This window comes from Natrix helvetica, assembly GCF_964273705.1.
Source record: "Natrix helvetica genome assembly, chromosome: 3".
Classification (NCBI taxonomy): Eukaryota; Metazoa; Chordata; class Lepidosauria; order Squamata; family Natricidae; genus Natrix; species Natrix helvetica.
The window spans coordinates 67,588,573-67,613,157 of NC_138549.1; the positions used below are offsets into that span (position 1 = coordinate 67,588,573).

At 38.2% G+C, this 24,585-nt stretch overlaps 1 protein-coding gene across 1 annotated transcript in view; it reads left to right on the forward strand.

The window, feature by feature from the left end:
* CACNA1E (calcium voltage-gated channel subunit alpha1 E) overlaps positions 1-24,585 on the forward strand; it is a 363,346-nt gene that overhangs the window by 234,238 nt on the left and 104,523 nt on the right. Inside the window, exons 17-21 of the mRNA XM_081946599.1 lie at positions 2,058-2,175; positions 2,981-3,048; positions 7,627-7,724; positions 14,453-15,052; positions 23,118-23,407. Of these exons, the coding sequence (XP_081802725.1) occupies positions 2,058-2,175; positions 2,981-3,048; positions 7,627-7,724; positions 14,453-15,052; positions 23,118-23,407 (1,174 nt within the window). The remainder of the gene's footprint in view (positions 1-2,057; positions 2,176-2,980; positions 3,049-7,626; positions 7,725-14,452; positions 15,053-23,117; positions 23,408-24,585) is intronic.

Sequence of the window (24,585 nt, forward strand, 5' to 3'; positions counted from 1 at the left end):
CTATCAACCCACCTTTCCAAATCTGAAATAACATGATTAGTTAAGTGTCAATTAACAGGTGTTAAATGTTTGAACAAAGGATCCAAATATAGAGTCTTGTCCTCATCAGTCTGCTTGAAAAAAATAACAAATAGTACTGGAATTTTACTTCGAAGGATGAAATAAAACATTGTCGCCCGGTTTATAGATCAAGCTAATTTAAGCCTTGTTTAATTGTGGTTGTTGAACAATTCATAATGCCTAGCTGTAGATCACATGCTCTGCAAAGCCAATATCAAATCACATTACTCCTTAGTAAGATGTGTGAACTAGGCCAATTGCTAGGAAATATTTAAATAAGAGGGAGCAAAATAATATGCCCCACATTTGGTGCAATTAAAAGTGCAAATTTTAACCTATGAAGCCCTATATAGTTTGACACCCATTTACCTTTAAAGACCATCTATTCCAACTAAAATCAATTATCCTTATAAAAACGTCTCCAGAAAAATTACTTGTAGTTCCCTGCTACTGTGAAGTTGGAGGGACAAGGCTAGTATGAAATATTTATTTGTAATATTTATTTATTATTAAACTTCTATGCCACCCATCTCACTGTGGCAACTCCAGGTGGATTACAGTTATACAATAAAAATCCCTCAATTATGGAACACTTCTCTAAAAAAACTATTTTAAAAAGCTACATCAATTCCAATGTTATTGCCCTTCTGGAAGCAAGACAAAACAGAGCTATTCCAGAGGGTTTTTAAAATTTAATTTATTGAGAGAACACCATAAATATGTTTTATAATATTCTTTGTAATTGTTGTTTTATTATATTTTGGGTACTGTATGCTTATACATTTTGTAATTATCTTTGTGCAACATGGAGAATCATTTGATTGTGATGTCTTAGAAATTAAATCAGTTCAACAATCAGTCAGTGCTGAGTAGGTACAAAAGCGGCATGGACTTTAAGCTAATTGCATACAACTCCCAAGAATGGGTTCAACTCCTTTTTGTGTTTCATTTTCTTTCTGTCAGGCAAAGATAACAATTTTAAAAAAAATAAAGTTAGCCTGTACAAAAGCAATTTAATAAAAATGCCCACATGATTTAATAGTTAAATAAATTTGAATTGTAAGGGAAAGAACTAGAATTCATATGTGGACAATTTATAATTGGAATAATTTGATCAGACCAGCTGAAAACTTAAAATATATTTTAATTTTTTAAATTATAAAATATGTACTGCACTTTATACTTATGTACACAATTAAAACTACAATAATAATAATAATAATAATAATAATAATAATAATAATAATAATAATAATAATAATACTTTAATTTCTAGACCGCGCCCTCTCCTAGAAAGGACTCGGGGCGGTGTACAGTCATATTAAAACAACAATGTGGATACAAAAATATAGATATACATAGATAGACGGAGGAGGTAGGATATACACTGTACAATAATGGTTAAAATTCGAATAAAAATTAAAAATTACCCTTAAAAACTACCCCAAGATAAGATGTTTGCCAGGAGGTTGAAAGATTATCATACAATAAAAAGGGAAAACTAAGAAGCTTAGTGAACTATTTCTCATCAGAAAATACGATGAGAAACAAAAAACGTTTTATTTTTGTTGCTCATTTCTTTTCACATTCTACTGAATCAATATACCTAATCATATGTAAGTTTTTCAAGTTATTGACAAAGTCATCTGTAACGAGAATCACCCAGTACAATTCTTCATTCCTTGATAACAATCCACCAATTGATTTTTAACCTTCAACTCCCCATCACTACACTGTCTTAGCCTTTTCTTATTTATATAAAATCTGGGCATGGTCAACACAGAAATGAAATGAAATGAAGATTTGAGTTCTGTGATGTTCTTATTGTCAAAGTTTCCACTTGTATTTTTAGCTATAAACAACTATAACTATAATAACTAATGTATTAATTGTAAGGTACCTGTGGTTAAATTAAAGAAACAAACTCTTCACCTCTGAAAGCTCCCTTGAACTTAGGAGGAGAGGTTGAATAGAAATCAAATCACCTGTTTGTTTAGATATTAACAGGTGAAGATTGGAATGAAGTGATGTACAATGGAATTCGCTCTCAAGGTGGTGTCAGCTCGGGAATGTGGTCATCCATCTACTTCATAGTCCTCACATTGTTTGGGAATTGTATCCTTTTTAATGTATTGTTTTGAAATATAAGTTATAACATTTGACCGTAGAAAGTAGTAATGGGAGCACTTCTGTCAAAATCTGTAAGACTCACCATTAGGGTATCTCCACACTTCACTTTTGCCTGAAGTGATTCTATGCCACTGTGTTCCCACATTATCATCTCCATTCAGCAGACTTCCAATTTCAGTACTCAATAGTTTTTATAGTTGAAGTATTAGCGTTCCATGCAACTGGAGAGCCCTGTCTCTTGGCTTCTAGGGTCTCCCTACTCTCCTCAAGAAATTAAATTGCTATACCTCAAACTAGTGCCTCACAGTTGGTTTTGATAGATCAGCATGTTACTTAACCCTTCATCATTTAAAAAGCATTAGACTCAATACTTGGATGGAGAAGTGGGACAATGGTTGGATTATCTTTTTGTACTCTTTTATTGGCCAACTAACTGGGCATGATTTTCTCCAAGTTTCAAGGTTGTCACAGTGAGAACACATGCAACTAATTTTAGGCTGTTTCACGGGGTTTGGAAGGTAAAAAGATGGCACATTCATCTTGGTACCTCTGGGCTTAAAAATCAGTGGGACATCACTCTTTTTCCTTAGGCCATTTTTTTGATTGAAATTTCTATCCAGGTTCTATTTTCTTTTCCTCATTAAATTATTGTTTAGACATTGTTTAGATTAGAAATCTCAAACCCTTCCTACTTGAATAATTAGTAAATGTCTACATGGCAGGTTGATTCTGTATTATTTCCATCTAGCTGCTTTAATGTGAAGTTTCATTCACCCCTCAACTATTCTAGATACCCTACTTAATGTATTCTTGGCCATCGCTGTGGACAACCTAGCCAATGCACAGGAACTGACAAAGGTAATAAAATGTTGTAGCATTAACAATCTACTGTATCTTAATAATAAAGAAGTCAATGTATTCTTAATCATGATTGTATCATTTTGATAAGATATAGTTTCAGACCTGATTTATCAAACTTAAATTTTAAGGAGACAGAATGTCAAGAGCTTAAACCTGGCACGTAGAGCATTAATATAAAACAAAGGTTCTTTTTAAGTCAATGCAAGAAGCTTTTTTAAATCAGTATTAAGGAGTCCTATTCTGCTCAAGCATATTTGGAATTTAGGAGCCGGAGTTTAGTAATAATGACTTTAAGAATTACAGAATAACAGACTTGGAAGGGATCTTGAAGGTCTTCTAGTTCAATCACCTGCTCAGACAGAACATCCTATACTATTTCAGATAAATGGCTGTTCAATCTTTTCTTTAAAATCTCCAATGTTGGAGCACTCAGAACTGCTGGAGGCAAGTTGTGCCATTGATTAACGGTTCTAACTGTCAGGAAAGTTCTAGGTTATTTCTCTCCTAGATTAATTTCCATTCATTGCCCTGTCTTCAGGTGCTTTGAAGAATAAGTTGACCCTCTTTTCTAGAAGAGGGAGAAGACATCACTTCTTCTGACTTTTCATTCTTTTGTAGTAGTTATCACCTTAACAGTTTTCAAAACAATAAAAATAGTCCAATTAACTAAAAGAAGAGAATTGCACAATAAAGAGGCAAGCAAAAAAAAGAGAGTAAGAAATGCTAATTAAATTGGCAACAAAAATGATTTAAACTTCTCAAGGCCAGGCACCCATCACAAATGAGACTATATCTTTAGAATCTGCCTGCTCACTTTCTTAAAGTCCTATTACTTATTATTTTCTCCACTGATTTTATTTGAAAAGCTTTTGCCAGTTTCTTCCATAAATAGGCAAAACCTCTTTTCGGTTCAGTTAGGCTTACATTCTTCCCATTCAGATTACTTAGTTTACAGATATAATCATTCTTTCTCATTACAGTCATCAGAGTTTATTATAGTTATCTCTTTAATAGCTCAATATCACAAATCTCACTCATTTTTCTCCAGTTTGCCTGTTGATACTTGTGCAATTATTAAATTACAGTTATAAATTGGAATCATGCCTAGATGAGTTTCACTTGAAATTGTGTGCTTATGATCCATGTTATTAGAAAATATGTAGTGAGTCAGTTAAGAAACTGTGACCACTGCTGCTTTCATAATGGTGTTTTGGTAGAAATAGAAATACACCATGTCATAACTCTAATTTCTAGTCCAGCTGCATTAATCATTTGTAGTATATGGATGTTAAGCAGGCCCTCTATTACAGACAAATCTCTGTCCCAGTTAATACAATAGTAGAGTTGGAAGGGACCTTGGAGGTCTTCTAGTCCAACCCCCTGCCTAGGCAGGAAACCCTATACCATTTCAGACAGATGGCTATCCAATATCTTCTTAAAAACTTCCAGTGTTTGGGCATTCACAACTTCTGGAGGCAAGCTGTTCCACTGATTAATTGTTCTAACTGTCAGGAAATTTCTCCTCATTTCTAAGTTGCTTCTCTCCTTGATTAGTTTCCACCCATTGCTTCTTGTTCTACCCTCAGGTGCCTTGGAGAATAGTTTGACTCCCTCTTCTTTGTGGCAACCCCTGAGATATTGGAACACTGCTATCATGTCTCCCCAGTCCTTCTTTCTCTTAAGCTAAACATACCCAGTTCCTGCAATCGTTCTTCATATGTTTTAGTCTCCAGTCCCCTAATCATCTTTGTTGCTCTTCTCTGCACTCTTTCTAGAGTCTCCACATCTTTTTGACATCGTGGCGACCAGAACTGAATGCAATATTCCAAGTGTAGCCTTACCAAGGCATTATAAAGTGGTATTAACACTTCACGTGATCTTGATTCTATCCCTCTATTTATGCAGCCTAGAACTGTGTTGTCTTTTTTGGCAGCTGCTGCACACTGCTGGCTCATATTTAAATGGTTGTCCACTAGGACTCCAAGATCCCTTTCACAGTTACTACTACTGAGCAAGGTATCATCTATACTGTACCTGTGCATTTCGTTTTTGTTGCCTAAATGTAGAACCTTACTCTTTTCACCATTGAATTTCATTTTATTAGATAGTGCCCAATGTTCAAGTTTGTCAAGATCCTTCTGTATCTTAAGCCTATCTTCTAGAGTGTTGGCTATTCCTGCCAGCTTGGTGTCATCTGCAAATTTGATGGGTTCCCCATTTATTCCCTCATCCAAATCATTGATGAAGATGTTGAAGAGTACTGGGCCTAAAACAGAGCCTTAGGGTACTCCACTGCATACTACCCTCCATGTAGATGCAGTTCCATTGAGGACTACATGATGAGTGCGGTTGGTCAGCCAGTTACGAATCCATCTGGTGGTGATACTGTCTAACCCACATTCTTCTACTTTATCTAGTAGTAGGTTATGGTCTACCTTATCAAAAGCCTTATTATAAGTCCAAGTAAACTATATCGACGGCATTCCTCTGGTCCACTAATTTTGTCACATTATTAAAGAATGCAATAAGATTAGTCTGGCATGATCTGTTTTTGACAAATCCATGTTGGCTGGGAATGAAATAATAGGAATGAAACAGAACATAATATCTATTTTTTTTTATTTCTCTCTGGGGTCAGATAAATATGCATCTCTAAATTTGTATAAGTAATTCATTAAAATATTATTTATCATCCCTGTTTATTATTCAAATTTATACCCCATCACAGTCTTTAAAAAGAATCAGTGAATATTAAAACTGTAAAAAAGGGGGATGAAGTAAACATATTTAAAAGAAGATTGGATAGCCATTTGTCTGGGATGCAATAAGGTCTCCTGCCTTTGGGCAGTGGGTTGGATTAGAAGACCTCCAAGGTCCATTTCGGTCTTATGATTCTCTGATTTAGTGATTTAAATTTGTGTACATTGGAAATGAGCTGTAAATATCTGTTTTTGGGCTCATGATACAATATCATAGTCTTCTGCATTGCCCAAAATCTGACTTGGAATGGCTCCTACATAAGACATCATCTGCAAGCTACTTTGAAGAGTTTGGAGGATGAGTAGAATATAGTTTTATCGTTATTAACCATAGACATTTTATAGATAAAATCCACCTGCAAAGGCATCAGTTGTTTATATTCAAGGACTACAGGTCACTTTTTACTTCCTGTAAAATCTCACTGCATTTTACAAGGAAATCCCCATTTTAACTGTTCTTGTTACTTTTGTTATTAAATTTATTTACTTCTCATTTCATAGTTTGAGGCATCTCTATGATCCATTAAGCCAGGAGATGGATTGTAATTTTGAATCAACTGAATAGGAAAAGCATTATTTTATATGTACATTCAAATCAAATAATCAAATATCTTTATTACAGTGTTTGACCAGTCTTGATGATGGACATTTTTTGGCTTGGGTAGCATTAAGATACTCTGAGTTGATTGTAGGAAAAGTGGATATAAGAGTAAAAATGAATAAGGGCAGTGATTATAATTTTACAGATATATTGTCCAATAGAGACTCAAACTGCCATTGCTAAGCAATGTGATCATAAAGCAAAGTATCACACTACCATTCTGCTTAGCGACAGCAATTTTGGCAGTTTTAGTTGCCTTCAGTAAGTAAATCACCATTAAGCAAGAACATCCCATAATTGCCTTTTGCAATGTCCTCCTGGCTTCCTCGTTGAATCTGCTTGATGGAAGCTGGCAAAGAAGATCACCAATGATGAAAACATGATCGTGGGATGCTCTAATGTCTTAATTGTGACCTGAATGCTAAGGGCTCAGGTCACAATCACGAGACTGTGCATTAGAATGTCAAAAGAAAAAAAAATGGTTCCATGTAAAATAGTACTGATCAGAGCAATAATTTTCTAAATTGAGTAAAGTAACTCAGTTGATACTTGAAGATTCTATGTTAGATAAGGTGTAAACGTTCCTCTAGTGCAGTGTTTCTCAAACTTGGCGACTTTAAGTCCTGTGGACTTCAACTCCCAGAATCCCCCAGCCAGCTGGCTGGGGGATTCTGGGAGTTGAAGTCCACAGGACTTAAAGTCGCCAAGTTTGAGAAACACTGCTCTAGCATTTCTGAGAATAAAAGAAATATTTTTCTGTTGTTTTGCTATTGTTTCAGGACAGGCTGCCAAACTGGTGTATGTGATGCACAATTCAGAATATCCCCTCAGCTGTTTTGCTCTCTTTGAAAACGGCCCAGGGAGACTCCAGGGAGGGGTCATAAGTACCACTCGTTCTGCACCATTGCAAGTTTGAAAAGTCGCTGAATGAGTGGTTATCAATTGAGGACTACCTGTAGATCGGCTATATGTTTTATAGTTCTTTGAAGCATTGCAGAAATATCAATAAATGGTTTTCTAGTAGGAATGCTTATGTACAGCCTGGGCCTATCATACAAGTGGCTGAAGCCCATGTATTTTTCTCACCCATGATCTCAAGCATATTTAAAGGTAGTGCAAACTTCACTGTTGCAATTTGAAATAATTATGTAAGTCATTCATTCAAAGTATGCAACTTTTTCTTCTATTTAACCAGTGCCTTTGTCTTTTCTTTAGGATGAGCAGGAGGAAGAAGAGGCTTTCAATCAAAAGCATGCTCTGCAGAAAGCCAAAGAAGTCAGTCCAATGTCTGCTCCCAACATGCCTGCTATAGAGTGAGTTGCCAGTCTCATTCATCATAGGCCACATTATCTTACAACCCCAAACTTGCTGCAGTCATAACTCTCAGAAAGAAAGACAGAAAGAAAGAAAGAAAGAAAGAAAGAAAGAAAGACAGACAGACAGACAGACAGACAGACAGAAAGAAAGAAAGAAAGAAAGACAGACAGAAAGACAGAAAGACAGACAGAAAGAAAGAATGAAAGAAAGAAAGAGGAAGGAAGGAAGGAAGGAAGGAAGGAAGGAAGGAAGGAAGGAAGGAAGGAAGGAAGGAAGGAAGGAAAGGAAGGAAGGAAGGAAGGAAGGAAGGAAGGAAGGAAGGAAGGAAGGAAGGAAGGAAGGAAGAATTGAACATAATCTGTAAGATTGAGCAAAAATATAAAATAAGGTATAGTGTTTGTTTGGCATATGGAAGCTTCCAAGGACAATCTTTAGAAGTTTCTAGCATAAAAACCATGGGGCAGCAGAGTTATTGTTAGGCTAAGTGAATCAGTGGCTTGACTCTATATTAAATAGTTTCTTATTCATGAAGGAAATTAAGCTTTACTTTTTAAAAGCCCAGGCAAGGATGACAAAAATATTTCCAGCTATTTGATGTTAATAGTTCAATCCAGAAGTGGGTTCCTACCAGTTCGGCCGAGCCAGTAGTTGTATGGTGGCCTGGGTCGCTGGAAGCGGCAGCGACCCAGGCCTGCCACACCCCGAACCAGTTCCTTGGTCGCCTAGCTGCCACCATCTTGTTTTTGAGTTCTGTGCATGCACAGAATTATTTTAATTGAACTGCGCATGTGTCTACAGCGTGCATCACAGCATGCATGCAAAGCACGTGCATGAGCAAACCAGCTGTAAAGCCGACCGGAACACACCTCTGGTTCATCTGTTCAATCTTTTTCAGCCCCGTGAATCAAAATTACTAATGCTGTTTCCATTAATATTTTCAGCAGATTTTTATAAATGCTTACACTAATGAAGTCTGTACTCAAGTGCTAGAAAAATCCAAAACAAAAGAGAGGGACTTATTCTTCCTATCAAGCAACTGTAACATCTACCAGATTTCTCATGGTTCTCAACAATACTAATAATACTATTAGGAATTTAGAAAACTATTGCCAGACTCCCTCCTTCTTTTTTCAAAGAAACTTGTTGAAAAACTCGGTGGGCACAGGGTTTCAGATGGATGGATTATCTGGATCCATTCCAGTGTGAATTCAATTGTTGGAAATGGACAAAAGCTATATTGATCATTGTAGATGACCTGCAGTAGGTTTAAAGGGAGGTAATGTCCAATGGCAGAGTTTGTTAACTTCAACCATGAAGGTATCTCTTTGGACCACCTGTAAGGATTGGCAGAGATATTGGGTTTATCTTCCTCCCTGAGTAGTGGGTTCCAACTGAAGAGAGTAGAGGAAATAGAGGCCTGCAACGTTGGCATTCTCTTGTGGGGGACACAAGGACTCACCTCTCCCTCACTGTTTTTAATATCTACATAAAACTTTTGGGATAGTTCATCTGCCAGTAAGGAGTGAAATCATTAATAACACAGTCCAAACTGAACAAGGGAAGTGGGGGAAATGTCCCAATGCTCAGAAATGTGAGGGCCTGAACAGGACAGAACAGGCTTAGGATGAATCTCAGAAGCCCTTGAGGTCCAGGCTTCCTTCATCTTTACCACCTGATGGGGGAGAGGGCACAATAGCTCAGCAAGCAGAAATGCATTTGTGACTCCAGCTGGTACAATTGATGGACTTTTTGGCCAGGACGATATTCCCCCAACTTTATCAAAGCACAATTGCAGCCTTTCTCAAACCAGAAAATGGTAGCTAATTTTTTCCCTTTGTTACCTCACACAGTTTGCCCCACACTTTCAGATCAATCAGACCAACCTTAATTTTGGGCAGAAAACAGACTCTCTGGGGATGATCTTACATCCTGATTATACATAGATGGGAACATGTTGTCCATCAAGTAGTCACATGTTGTAGAGGACACCCATGATTTAAAACTTCAAAAGTAAATACAGTATCTGATTTGTCCAAGGAGAAGTTATTTTCTCCCAGATAATTTTCTATGAATTAGAGTGGTGTTTGTTGGGGTTCTATTATACATACTGAAAAGAATTGAAGGTCTATGAAAAGAAATGAATGAGTGGAGATTGGTTGCTTTATGAAGTCCATTCTATCATAATGCACTGAATGTCTTTAATTTTCTCCCTACTCTTATTTCCCCCTCCATCACTTCTCTTCCTCCTCCTTCTTTCCTTCTCCTTCTTCCTCCTCTTCCTCCTCCTGCTGTCTCCTAGTTCCTCCTCCACCTCTTCTCTCCTCTTCTCTCCCTCCTTTCTCTTATTTCCTCTTCCTCTTTCCTCCATTCCCCTCTTCTTTTCCTCTTCTCTTCCTCCTCTCTTATTTCCCCTTCCTTCCTTCCTTCCTTCCTTCCTTCCTTCCTTCCTTCCTTCCTTCTGTTTCTGCTGGAAGAAAGTGGGGAAAATATCTACTCTGTGTGTAGAGTGGTTCTGTGTGTGAGAGTGGTTTGTATATGACACAAACAGAACTGTTGGTATATGCAAATGAGGGATTAATTAATTTTATAAACCTTATAGTTTATTTTTTCAGACAATTAATAGTTATTCAGGTAACTAATATTATATATTCCTCATATCCTTCACATATGTGATCTATGATAGGTATAAATGCATCACATATATGCATGGACATATACATATATCTTAAGGTACTTTTACTGAGCATCCAGACTGTATTTATTTATTAAACTTATATAGCCATCCATCTCACCTATGTGATTCTCAGCAGCACACAAAGTTAAAAAAATGATTTCAGCTGAGAAGTTTGTCCTGAGGAATCCAAACAGCTCTGTATAATTGCTCCATTAAGCTATAATTCCTATATATTTTTATATTTTCCAACAAGATTGAACTAGCCCATTAGAGTTCAACTTTCCTACCTTACCTTTTCCTCAAAATTCCTGGGCCTTTTCTACCACAGTCTCATTCCATTCCCATGAGAACTCTTTTCTTCTGGAGCAATTTTTGTGAAGCATCTGGGTGAGCCTCCTTTGAACTAATTCTTATTTTCTACATACTATGTCAATGGAGACTATCTTGAACAAGCCTTTCTGACTTTGTCACCTGCTTTGCGTGGGTTTTACAAATTCCATTTTCTATGCATGTTTAATCACAGAAAGACATAGCATAAAGCTACAAGTTACCTTTATGTCTGCAGGAGAAGGGATGACAGAAGTTCAGTGAAAAACCTAGAATCCCCATATAGACACAAAATAGTCCAAACCCTTTGAGTGCCGTTGATCTATCTCTAAGCAGGTGCTGACCATTAGGCAAGTAGATTGCTGTGCATAGGTTTTTAGCAATAAATCATTTTAATTGAACCTTAACCTGTGAATCTGGACTTTCGTGCCTGACAGTGTCATAGTATTATATTATTATTGATAGTACATGCTAGCGATAGAGCACTGGCATTAATTTATCAATTCATTGATTAATATATGGTTAAATTCTCTTTGTTGCTTTAATTATTTGGTTTCAAACCAGTTACCAATAATTTTACAGATAGTACAAATAGAGAGAATTGATTACAAAACTATGTTCCATTTTATTTAAAGTATTATCCCAAAACAGACACAAATATAGTATATCCATAGTTCATCAATAATTTCCAGTAGATGAATCTTCCTGTATTTTTATTTGTATATTTAATAGTTGTTTTCAATTCATATTTCTGCCCCTGCTTTCCATTATTTTATGCAATATTTTAAGAATGTAAAAGACACCTGGAAGGCATAACATAAACTTGAAAGAAGAAGGTTAATTCAGAGGTTGTACTGATTTTGTTTCTACGTATGTTGTACTGCTCTCAAAAGTATGTGGGATGGAAACCAACCAACATGATGTAACTTCCATGATGTAAACATGGGCTGTAATATATTTTTATTTCAATTTTTTACCTCAGCTTTTCTATTAGACAACTCCTGCTTTTGATTGTGTACAGATTCTGAAGATTCTGCTGAAGATTCAATATTCACAATATGCCCTAATACTCCTCTGTAACTACATTTTAAAGGAAGTTCAAAAGTAGTACAATCTATCTTTTTTTGACTATGTTTTTTTTAAAGTTGATGAAAATTACTCAACACTGTAATATTTCCATTACCTAGAATCGGTTTGGTTATTTTCAAGATGAAATGCACAGCTATTTTTTCTGAAGGTGCTCATATTAGGAAGTAGCAACAAGTGGAAATAAATAAAAGATGCAAAACAGTAATGTGCCATAGATTGAATATGCTTTTATAAAATATTGGCGAAGTATCAAAAAGCATTTTCTGTGTATTCAAGATACAGATATGACTTACCATTACATAGGTGAATCTGATGAAATATTTAAATAATTATTATATAACAAAAGGCTTCAGCAAATGGCAGCCCCTAGTTAGCTGTTGGCTATAATGGAGGTTGATCAAACAGCCCAGAAAAAACAATGACATCATCTCTGTTATTGCCAAGAAAACTCATCAGGAGGTAAACTTGCCTTAAGGGCATCATTACTTTCATTATGTATCTCTGCCTTATATACTGATAGTCCTAAATGCAATGCCAGAAACTGACCTCAGATTTCTGCAGTTTGAAGAAAAAAATCCCTTTGTACAATTACTATCTCAGCACCAAATGTTGGCATATTGTTATTATTATTTATTAGATTTAATAGAGTCATCCACTTGAATGGACTCTGGGCGGCTTACAAAAGATAATTAAGAATTAAAGGAATTAAAAACATAAAATAAAACAAGACACCACAGACTAAAAACAACACATCCTGCTTCAGGAGGAAAAACCACACAATCTAGCTTCCCATAAAGTTTTGACCTTTTGCTGCATATTCAACACTCTTTCAGTCTAGTGCAGAACAAATATCTATGTATTTCATTTTTTGTATACAAAAAAAGATTCTTAGCTGTGAAAAATATGTATTCCAAACTCATAGACATTGGCTTATATTTAATGTTCACTATGAAAGTAATGAATTAGGATTTATTGAACAAATTTATATAGCCACCCATTTCATCACAAGTGAATTTATGTACAAGAGTTAATAGTTCTTTGGTTTTCTGCTTGTGCATTATATGGGATTCTGAGTGCAGGGACCATCAGTGGACATTGCAGTGGACTGAATGCATTCATTTTCCTTCCCCAGAAGAGACAGAAGGAGGAGACACCACATGTCGATGTGGGAACCACGTACCAGTAATCTGTATGTGTGCATGTGATTGCTTGTTGTGAGAGGTTACATGTGTGTATGTGATAGACTCCTGCTATTGAGTTCAAGTATGTGTTGTTTCATGTTTATGTTGTATGGATGGATGTTTCAATCTAGTAGTGTTTATGTGCATACAGTCTGAGCAGCTATAAATCAGAGTGGGTCTATAATCTGTATTTATTATACAAGTATGAGAGTATGTTTTATGTTTGTTTGCAGAGTACGCTTTTGTGTATGAAACAGATCTGTGAACCAACTTAAGGTGTATTGTAACAACTACACTGTTGTGTCTGCGTGTGCAAACAGTCCATTAAATCATGTGTGACTGTATGTATGTCAGTGTATTCTGTGTTTTCTTACCAATATGTTAGACATGTGTTACTCCTGTGTCCATATGTCTGTCCATAAAATTATGGTATACAATTTTATAAGATCAGCAAAAAACCCTTGGAACATTCAGTACTACAGACAAACACTTGCACAGCAGCATATACAATTTTCAGTTGCTCCTTAAAGCTGTTAGATTAGGAGAGATACAGGTTTGATGGCACCAGTGGTAGAAATATTGCATGTTAACAGACAATTTCCCTAGCAACTGAGGAGAACAGCTTTCTTAGTTATCCAACCCTGTATATGTGCCAAGAGGACCTACTTTCAAAACAGTGGGTTATGGGCTGCAGCCTCAGGTGACAGACTGAATCCAAGCATTGAGAGGAGAACCTAAGCATTGCCAGGCTCTAAATATGGGATTGCTGGGGCACTGGATCACCCTGGATGCATTTGCTTCACCCTGGCACTGAGCTGAATGGGACTTGGTACCGCATGCCTCCCCTACTACTACTTCTTCCTGAGCCCTCTGCATGTACTTCTTTGGGTCCATCTTCCCTCTTTAGGCTGTTGGCTAACCACCACCCTTTCAGAGTAGCAAAGGAAATGTCCATTTGCCTACTAAATGGGCCGATCTTGAGTAGCCCTTGTGCTTGCATGCAATACTTTAAGTCATCTTTACCATATCCCTGCTTGTTGATGAACATTTACTTCTTTTACTGCACTGTAAGTTTATTAAGATTGCAGTACATGCAGACTGATACCATATGTTTTAGTGATCTGATGGGTGCTTTCACAAAGACAGTGTTGTGACTGTGCTCGGTCTTTGGCCTCATTGTCCTGTTGTTCAGGCTTATTGCCATGTGCCCAGTGAATGTGGAATGAAATGTCTTCTAATGATTTGTTGATGTCATGCAAGCGGACTTGATTCTTTTATTATCCCGGAGATACTGTGATTTTGCTGTGCATTCATGAAATTCAGGGGGAAAGAGAATCAAGCCCCAATATGTGATTTTTGTATGGTCCTAGTTGCATGCTGTATGTACTGGTATGTGTTCTTATGTTTCTGACAGGGCACAGATGAATTGAACCCATTTGTTTTCCTTTCCCAGGAGGGACAGGAGAAGGAGACATCACATGTCTGTGTGGGAACAGCGGACTAGCCGGCTCCGCCGACATATGCAGATGTCTAGTCAAGAGGGCATCAACAAAGATGAACCTCCTCTGCTCAATCCAAATGCCAGTATTTTTCGGAAAAGAAAGTTACTGGAAAACTCTGGCCTGGAAAAGATTGAAGGTGATCAAGGGGGTAGGCCAGAGCAGACAAACGGAGAAAGTCTGGAGCAAAAATTCCCAGGGTCCAAACCCTGCCCCAGCATCCGGGATGACCAGAGAAGTCCATCTCCTCAGGCCAAGAAGGAATGGGAAGAATGGCATCACAAATCATTTCATGGGAATTGTGATATCAATGATCAGGAAAGCAAAGGAAGCGTAAGCTTTGAGGACAGGGCTAGGCTCCGGCAGAGTCAGAGGCGTAGCCGACACCGCAGGGTGAGGACTGAACCCAAGGAGAATAAAACAGTCAGCCAAGAGAATGGGCCAGAAGGAGTCACACCAGCGAAAGGAGAGCAGAATGGGGATCAAAACGAAAATGGAGAAGAGAAGGAGACAATTGCTGAAAAGGAACCAGTGGCTGACATGGAACTAAAAAGGTAGGTTCTTGGTGGTGCCTCCCCAAGGGAATAAGTAGGTGTGTGACAATAGGTGATTGCTAAATCTTTATAAACATTTAGTAAAATGCAGCAAATTGTAATGGTCTTCTAGATTGACTATTAATGGAATAATGGCTAATAGTAATTTTACACATTCAGATCATCTAGGAATTATTGGATTGTACAGTAATAAGTAGCTGACAATTAAGTGAAGCCAAAGTGAAGTCCATTATAGAAACCTGAGAGAAATGAAGCTAGAGCCCAGGAGAATGGGATTTTTTCCTCTGTAGAATATTTTTACCCTAATAGACAGAATTAATAGAATAACAGAGTTGGAAGGGATCTTGAAGGTCTTCTAAGCGCTCTTCAAAGCGCTCCATGGCACAGGACCTAGCTACCTGCGGGATCGCATCCTGCCCCATACATCCCTGCGGCCGATTTGCTCTCACAGGGAGGGACTCCTCCGGGTGCTGTCCACTAGGCAGTGCCAGCGGGCGACACCCAGGAGTAGGGCCTTCTCGGTGATGGGCCCGACCCTCTGGAATGACCTCCCCCCCGACATTAGAATAACGACCGATCTCCGCTCCTTCCGTAAAAAACTTAAGACCCACCTGTTTAACTTAGCTGGTCTGGCCTAACTGTAGCTTTTGTGTCCCTCTAGCCTATATTTTAAATTTTAAATGTTTAGGGATAGATTTTTTAGGTTGTTTTAATTTTTAACTATAAATGTACAGCCTATCATATAATTTGTTTTAATGGGTATTTATAATTATCTAAGTTTGTATATTGTTTTATTGTGGTCTGTACACCGCCCCGAGTCCCTTTGGGGAGAGGGGGCGGTCTATAAATTTAATAAATTAAATTAATTAAATTAAATTCTAGTTCAACCCCCTGCTCAAGCAGGAAACCCTATATCATTTCAGACAAATGGTTTCCAATCTCTTCTTAAAACCCTCCAAGGTTAGAGCACTCAAGTCATTCCACTGATTAATTGTTCTCATTGTCAGGACATTTCTCATTAGTTCTAGGTTGGTTCTCTCTTTGATTAGTTTCCATACATTGCTTCTTGTACTACCTTCAACTGTGTGACTTTCCTCTTTTGAATATTGTACTCTGCTTGTTTTGTGTACTGCCTGAATAACTGTCAGAAAACATACTTTTCTTCTGCTATTACATTCTTTTAAAATAATATACAGATAGTTCACAACCACAATTGAGTGCAAAAATTATGTTGTTAAGTCAGAAACTTATTAAATGAATTTTGCCTCATTTTAGAACCTTTCTTGCCACAGATGTTAAATGAATTGACCGTTGGCTTACCTGAATGGTCATTTTCTGGGCGCTGTGGGAGAGTCCAAGCATGGGTTAAATTCAGCCTATTCACCCAAGGACTGAGTTGATTTTCCTAGCCATGCCTCCCCTCTTCATTGAGGGCCAGTTTAAAAACTCAGTCCAGCCCAGTTCGGACGCATTTTGGGGGAGCTCCTCAGTTTTTGTGTGAATAGACTGGGACTCTCTAGATAGTATAGATTTTCTTATTTTTGTCTTTGCCTTATTGTAGTTAGCTAGCTGTTTTTTTCTTCGTTTCTTGATGTGTGGAAGTGCTGGTGAGGACTTCGGGGCTTGTCGGCTCCGCTTTTGTCTGTGGAGCTTGCTGTTGCCAGGACGCTTGTCCAGCGGCTGCTGGTGAGCACGGGGGAGGTAGGAGGCTTCCTTCCCCCCCCCCAGCTGTCTTTAATAACTGACTGCCTTGCCATTGGAGGCTCCGGCTTGCGACCGACAGCTCCCTTATCCCCTGAAGATTGCGGATCTTGGAACAGTTTTTTGCATGCTTTTCAGCCCGGACCATTTCCTTTGCCGCGCTTTTCCTCACAGCTTCCAGATCGCCGCTGGGAAGTACTTGGCCTTCGTCCATGGCTCCGGCAAGGCCTCCTCCCCACAGTAGACCATCGTAGAGTGGCTTAGGAGAGCTTTGGCCCTTCTGGTCCCATAGGACCATCTGCATGGCGCAGCAGAGCTTGCAGCTCATGCCGGTGCCAATGGCCTACCACTCAGCTGTGCGATGTCACCATCAGCCACAAGGATCAAAGTATCAGATTCCACCTACCTGATCAAGTCCACTATAGCTGACAGTGAGCTGAGGGCACCAGAGGAGCAACCTGACCCCTCATCTAAATGTAGTAGGCCACAGCCCCCTGAAAGGGAAGAGGGCAGTAAGGGCACCAAAGGGAAGGGAACACCCAAGGCCTTGTCTAAGGTTGAGGCTTGCAGGCATAGGGCCTTGGAAAAAACCTTTGAAAGGGCCCGAAGGCTATCTCTTTCTTCTGGGCAACAATCCTGGGGTCCAAGCCCCTTGCCCCAGACACAGGAGGTCCATTCCCATCCCTCTCCTCAAAGGGACATTTCCCCTTTGTTGGTGGATGAGGGGTCCCAGGGCTCTTCTCCTGCAGCTTCCCTGGGCTATCCATAGTCCTCCTCCATACAGGAGGAACTATGTCCCTTTGCTTGCTCCATCAATGAGGAGGAACTGGGACCTTCAGGGCAAACAAGCAGGGGAATAGCGGGTGGATTAAGCCCCACCAAAGATCAGGGATGCAATCTGTCTGCTGAAATGCAGAAGGTCATAGAGCAGGCTATTAAGAGGGGTATTGAGACTGGCCTTCGCAAGAGGCGCCACACCCCCAGAAGCTCCTCTACCATGCCAACCCAGAAGGCCGACGGGGTCAGGCATAGGAATCTCCCTCTCCGGGCACTTTCATTGCCACAGAGGAATCCATCCTAGAGGAGGAGGACACCATATGGGAGCAGGAACTTTCAGAGGATGAAAATCGCTTCCCCCCCCCCCCCCCCTGATAAACCTGCCTTTACAGGCTTGTTCAGGCATTCTCTCTTCAAGCCAATCCTGGTTCCATTGCCAGAGCTGTTCGTGAATGTGGTTCAGCACCAGTGGGTGCAACCTGGTTCGCTAACAAACCCTAGCGGGGCTGACAAAAACCTCTAATCCATTGAAAGCAATTTAGAGGACATATTAAAGCTCCAACAGGTAGATGGTTATATCTCTCACCTCCAACTCTGTACTGCCCGCTGACCTTCTCGAAGGCCTCAAGGCCGAGGACAAGAAGGCGGAGAAGGCATGCCATAAAACCCACCAGGCGGCTACCTGGTCCATTAGGGCTTCCACCTCGGCATCCTTCTTTACTCGGGCCTCACTGCTTTGGCTCCATCAGTTGAAGTCGAATCATCCCACGAAGGGTTCAAGATGGAAGCATGATCTTAACAAAATCATTGCAGCTGTCAAATACTCAGCTGATGCTTCCCTCAACGCTGCCAAGTTTGCCTCCCAGGCACTAGTAACATGGTTGTTAAATGATTCTGGCTTCTCCATTGACTTTGCTTAAGGTCGCAAAAGGTGATCACATGACCCTGAGACACTGCAACCAAGCATCAGTATTGTGATCACATGATCGTCGGGATGCCACCACGGTTGTAAATATGAAAAACGATCATAAGTAGCTTTTTTCAGTGCCATTGTAACTTTGAATGGTCACTATATGAGTTGTACCTTGAGGACTGCCTGTGTATATCAAATAAGATGTATATCAAATAGGATAGATAGATATGGGTATCGATACACATGCAGATATACAGTAGATTCAAATGCAGATATTACCCTCTCAGTCAGCTATATCGACAAGCTACATGTGGCAGTAATCATTTAGTATCCTTACACGCATAGATGAAAGGGACGAGATAAACGTGATGTACAGTAAAAACTCAGTTTTGTGAAATAATAGAGAGAAGGAGGTGTCCATTACAATTAAATGTCAGTTTATAACAGTTAAATGACATGAATCACATGCAAATTGCTGTGATTCATGAAACTTAAATAACTTGTGCAAATCTGCCATAATTATACAATTATATGGATGCTGTCATTTTATACAAATTACATAAATTATGTCAATTGTCCAGACTGCTTCATAAACAACAAACTTCATCTATTATTTGTGGGCACAAAAACTAATATTTCTTTCTTAGTCTCCTACATGTGTTTCTTTGGGTCCCTTTCCCCTTCTTAGGCTGTTGGATACTCCCCCTTCTTTTGGAGTAATACTGGAGGACTCTTTGGATTATAGACTCTTGATGAGCTCTTTAAAAGATTGCATAAAACAAAAGATAGAAAAGAATGCAGAAGTAAAAAGGGATCTCTTTTTAGCTTTGTTGCATATTTATGACTACTTTTACATACTGTACCTGAAACTCAGATAAAATTAATTTGGATTTGTTATAATCCAACACAGTGGTTCTCAACCTTCCCAATGCCGTGACCCTTTAATACAGTTCCTCATATTGTGGTAACCCCCAACCATAAAATTGGTTTCTCGGGTCCTAAGACCATCGAAAATATGTGTTTTCCGATGGTCTTAGGCGACCCCCGTGAAAGGATCGTTCGATCCCCAAAGGGGTCCCGACCCACAGGTTGAGAACCACTGTTCTAACAGAAGGATTAAGCAAAGAAAAACTATGTGCTATTTTTCAATATGCACATTTACAGTATATTAGAGTTATCAGGTCAAAGTTGCAAACAAAAATGTTATTGCTATCCTGTGGTCATCCAAATTTTACTGCCCAGTTCTGGACAGTTCTATTTAACAATGTATAGAAGTATTGCTCTTATTCTTGCTAGTGAGAAGTTTTCATTACAATCGTTTAATTTTTTTGTCATGATGGAATATCCACAGAAATAAGGCAAGCAACAGAAGAATCAATACAGATTCTAATCAAGCTATGCCAGCAAATCTGGAGAACAATACTATTACTAACAGATTAGAAGAGGTTGGTCACATTCCTTTGTTCAGAAAGGGAGATTTAATAGAGTGTGCAAACTGTTGTGCAGTATTCTTAATTTCGCATGCTAGCAAAATAATATTTATACTAATTCAATGCAGATTGGAGCCATACAATGGAAAAGGAGATGCCAGCTGGATTTAGGAAAAGTCAGTTAATACAAAACTTTATTGCTGATGAATGTTGGATGATTGAAGAAGCCAAAGAATGCAACAACAAAAAAAAGTCAGCATGTGTTAAATTGATTATAGAATAGCATTTGATTGTGTCAGTCATGCCAAGCTGTGGAATGTGCTTAGGAAAATGGGAATTCCAGAACATTTCATTATCCTCATGTAAAACCTATAGACAGATCAGGAAGTGAAAGTATGGGCAGAATAGGGCAAAATAAACTCTGTCCAGGTTGGCAAAGGAGTGAGGACTATACTCTCCCCATATTTATTCGACCAATATGCTTAATGTACTCTAAGATGGACCAGAAAAAAGCAATCTGATTTTAAAATTGGATGAAGAAATATCACTATCCTGAAATATGCAAACAGTATTCTGATAGCTGAAAATGCAAAGGATATGCAGATCTATGGTTGTGCAAGTGGTTAAAATGCAGTATTACAGGTTAACTCACTGTCCACTGCCAGGAGTTCGATCTTAACCAGCTCAAGGTTGATTCAGGTTGACATCCTTCTGAGATCGGTAAAACGAGAACCCAGATTGTTGGGGGTAATATGCTGACTCTATAAACCACTTAGAGAGGGCTGTAAAGCACTATGAAGTGATACATAAGTCTAAATTATATTGTTATATGCAAGTTCTAGTAATAAAAGCCAAAGGACAGAATGGGAAAAAATGGGACTAAAATATAAAGAAGACCAGTCTAATGACAACAATCAGCCTTAGAACTGACAATCAAGTTATTAAAATGGTAGTTAACTTCTACTTTTTCATGATCAATTATCAACAGAAAAGAATCCAACAGTTAAGAAACATACCCCAGACTAACACTTGGAAAAGCAACCATGAAAGCTTTGGAAAAGATATTAAGATGTGATGTGTCTATATCTACAAAGGACAGGCAGTGACATTCCTTGTGACAAGGAAAGTTAGGATGTTAGAACTTCGAAAGAGAATTAACACATTTGAAATCTGGTATTTCAGGAAACTCCTGAGAATGCTCTGGACAGCTAGAAAAATAAACAAATGAATCATCAAAGAATTCAATTCTCACTCAAGGTATAAATGATCAGGCTCAAATTATCCTACTTTGGATGCATTTTGAAAACACCTAGCTCTCAGGAGAAGGCTCTAGTGCTGCGAAAGGTGAAAGGAACAAAAAGAAGAGGATGGTGAACAGAAAGATAAATGGACTCAATTACAGTGACAATGACTGCCCTAACCTGAAAGATCAAGTTAGGGCGCTCATCATAATGGAGAAAATCTATCCATGCAATCACTGACTGACTTAATGGTACAAAATAATCAACCAATCCATTTTATTTAAATAAATGTATTTCAGTGTTCATCTACTTTGGAAGACTAAATTTAATGCTGTTTGCTGGCTGTTTTTAAAGTCATAACTAACTTTGACAGCAGGCATAGTACAGTGGTTAAGACTATTGAGTTGTGAGCCAGGACATCCTACCAGGTACTTTTCAGTAAGGTATTATTTGTCTTGTTCCATTCATTGATATAAAAAAGACTGTGCTAAGGCAAATGCTGTATTTTCTGAGGGTTATTTTTGCTGACATGGTATTCCCTTTGAAACTCTCCTTTGATGTACAATATAAGTACAGACTTGGTCATCCCTGCCAAAAATTTTGATCATGAAATCAGAAGTATTTCTAGATGAGCCACATACAGTACCAGTATGTATAATATTTGACAGGGAGGTGGACCAATTGATGCTGTTTCTAATCTGGAATCCTCTGATTTATTCCTGCCAGTTTTCAGTCCTAATTCTTAATGTGGAAAATAATTTAAGAAAAGCACAATTGAAATTACAGCACCAAGCTGTTGGACAGAAGGGAGGGAAATGCACAACTGAGACACAGTTGAAGATGTTTCCAGATGAGAAAAGTCAATGAGATTGTAGAGGTTTTGCTAAAAGCTGCCATTTGTGACTGTACCGTGACTCTGAGAAAGGGCTAATGAAACTTTCCCTTTGCAAAGAAATTACGTGAACCAGGGAATCTTTATTCCTTCTACATGGACAGAGTCTCCTTTCTCTTCATTTCTCTAAACACACTGAAGGATGTCAGACTTTCTAAGAAAACAGTGAATAGAAAGGGAAAGTTTAATTGGCTTTACTTTGAATGTGGCTTTTCCTGAAAGCAAAATGCAGGTATAAAGGAAAAATGCACACTACTCATATAAGCAAAGGAAATCAAGCAGACATATTTGCATTGTAAAACTGAATGTATGAAATTAACTAGTCAGAAATAGGCATCTTCCTAGAAAATTAATGGATTTTACAGATCATTTTCTTCGAGTTTAGTTATAAGTAAGTGTAATCTTTTAGCCCTCTTAAGTGTATAATAATAGAATAGTGTATAATAATAGAATAGTGTATAATAATAGAATAGTATATAATAATAGAATAGTATATAATAATAGAATAGTGTATAATAATAGAATAGTATATAATAATAGAATAGTATATAATAATAGAATAGTGTATAATAATAGAATAACAGATTAGTGCAAATAAACATGTAAGCCAAAATGTGTTATTATTCCTTTATACAGGGATCACATTGTTGAAGACATTTATAGTAGTCTCATGGCCAGGCTTTGAACCATACTAGGCAAACAATGTGTAATTTTAAAACCTGGAAAAGAAGATATTAATGGTGGTAGGTAGAAAACTGGAAGCACTGGCTGCTTCAAAATAGATGAGTAGAATTCTTCCACATACTGCTATCTAATAATTGCTGCATAGAGGAAACCTAATAAAAAAACTAAAAATTAAAAAGGAAGATTTTCTGAAAAGTGGATATTCACTTTAATTGTTTGTAGCTTACAGCAAAAAAAGTAATTTTTTTCTGCAGTGTTTAGGAAGATCACATCTACAAGTGTCCAATATAACTAAATTATTTAAAACACTGGGGTATCCTAGCTATTATTTTTACTCTTATTCTCCTCTCTTTGCTTTGGCTCACAAACACGTGTCTGTAATCTCTATCCCTTACTATGGCCCTCTCTTTCTAAATTCTCCACCCAGGACCAGTGAAGCAACAACAAATAACGCCGAGCTTCCCATGCCGACCCAAGATCCAAGTCCTTCAGAAGGTCAACAGGTGTTAGACAAAAGCAAGGAGGCCAGCCCAGTGAAGGAAGATGGCGGCAGCCTAGAGACAAGTGAGCAAGCGCTTTTGGGTGACCTATCAATGGGGACAGAGAGGACAATCAGCAAGAGTGAACCTGATCTTTCACTTATCACTGCCAACATGGATAAAGCAACAGAGAGCACTACCATCATGATTGATGCTCAAGACTCCACTGTGGTACAGAGTAAGTATATATCTCTTTTCTAATTTGATACCAAATCTCAGCCTGTTAAAGGGAGATACAGATTGCCATGCAGCATTTGTCAGGCATTCTTGGTTGAGATCAAGATATCCCCCTCTATGTTAAGATTTTAGAAGCTTTTAAAGCTGAGTTGTTCCAGAGAGCAATTTCCCCTGGTTTTTATCAGGCCATCTTTATTTCTGTTTTCATGCCTTGTGCCTTTTCTTTGGGTGGAGTTGTTTTATTGTTTTATAATTGTACTAAATATGGATGTTTCATTTGGTTTTATACTCTGTGCAACATACCAAGAGTTTCTGAATTGTAGTAGAAGAGAAATGTGGTCAAGAAATAAATGAAAAATATTCCTCTGCTCCTTTGTGTTGAATCGGGCCAAAGCGTCTTATAGATTTGTTGGTCTTTCGTAAAGAAGTGACTGACAGTTTGACTGAAGAAAACATTCAGTTGTAGGGTTTTTATAATGTTGTGACTATATTGTTGAAATAACCATCAGCTAATATTCTCTGAAACAGATTCATTTATTAATTATAGAGGGATGTCATAAAAGGACATCTGAAATGAGATGCAACCCCTTCCCAAATTCTTCTCTGGGTTGGCTCCAAATACACTAGCCATCTTCCTTTCCTTACTGGTTAAATTGTAATAATGATCATATTAACAGTTGACAGGATAGGAGATGATGCTCTTTTCTCTTGACCCAACATGTGGGGACTGAAAGGTTTGCTAAATGTCTTTGTCAGTGTTGCATTTAGTGCAACTCTCAGAAAAACTGCCTTTGTCATATCCTCCAAAATGTTAAGAAAAAGAAAGAAAGAGAGAAAGAAAGAAAGAAAGAAAGAAAGAAAGAAAGAAAGAAAGAAGGGAGGGAGGGAGGGAGGGAGGGAGGGAGGGAGGGAGGGAGGGAAGGTGGAAGTAAGTTGCTTATCTGTCTGTCTCCACCTTCATGCTGCCACTACAGCTCTTGATCTGATACAATCCCAGGGCAAACATTTGACAGAAAGGAAACTATTTAGAGGCTAGCAAGAAGTTTACAGGAAGATTACTGAGAAATGGAGGATGTAGACCTCATAGACTTGAGAGTTTATTTCTTCTTTTCACATCCTATATTACATTTTGAACTTTGGAGAACTTGCCCAGGTCATCATAGTTGATGAGAAAGTTAT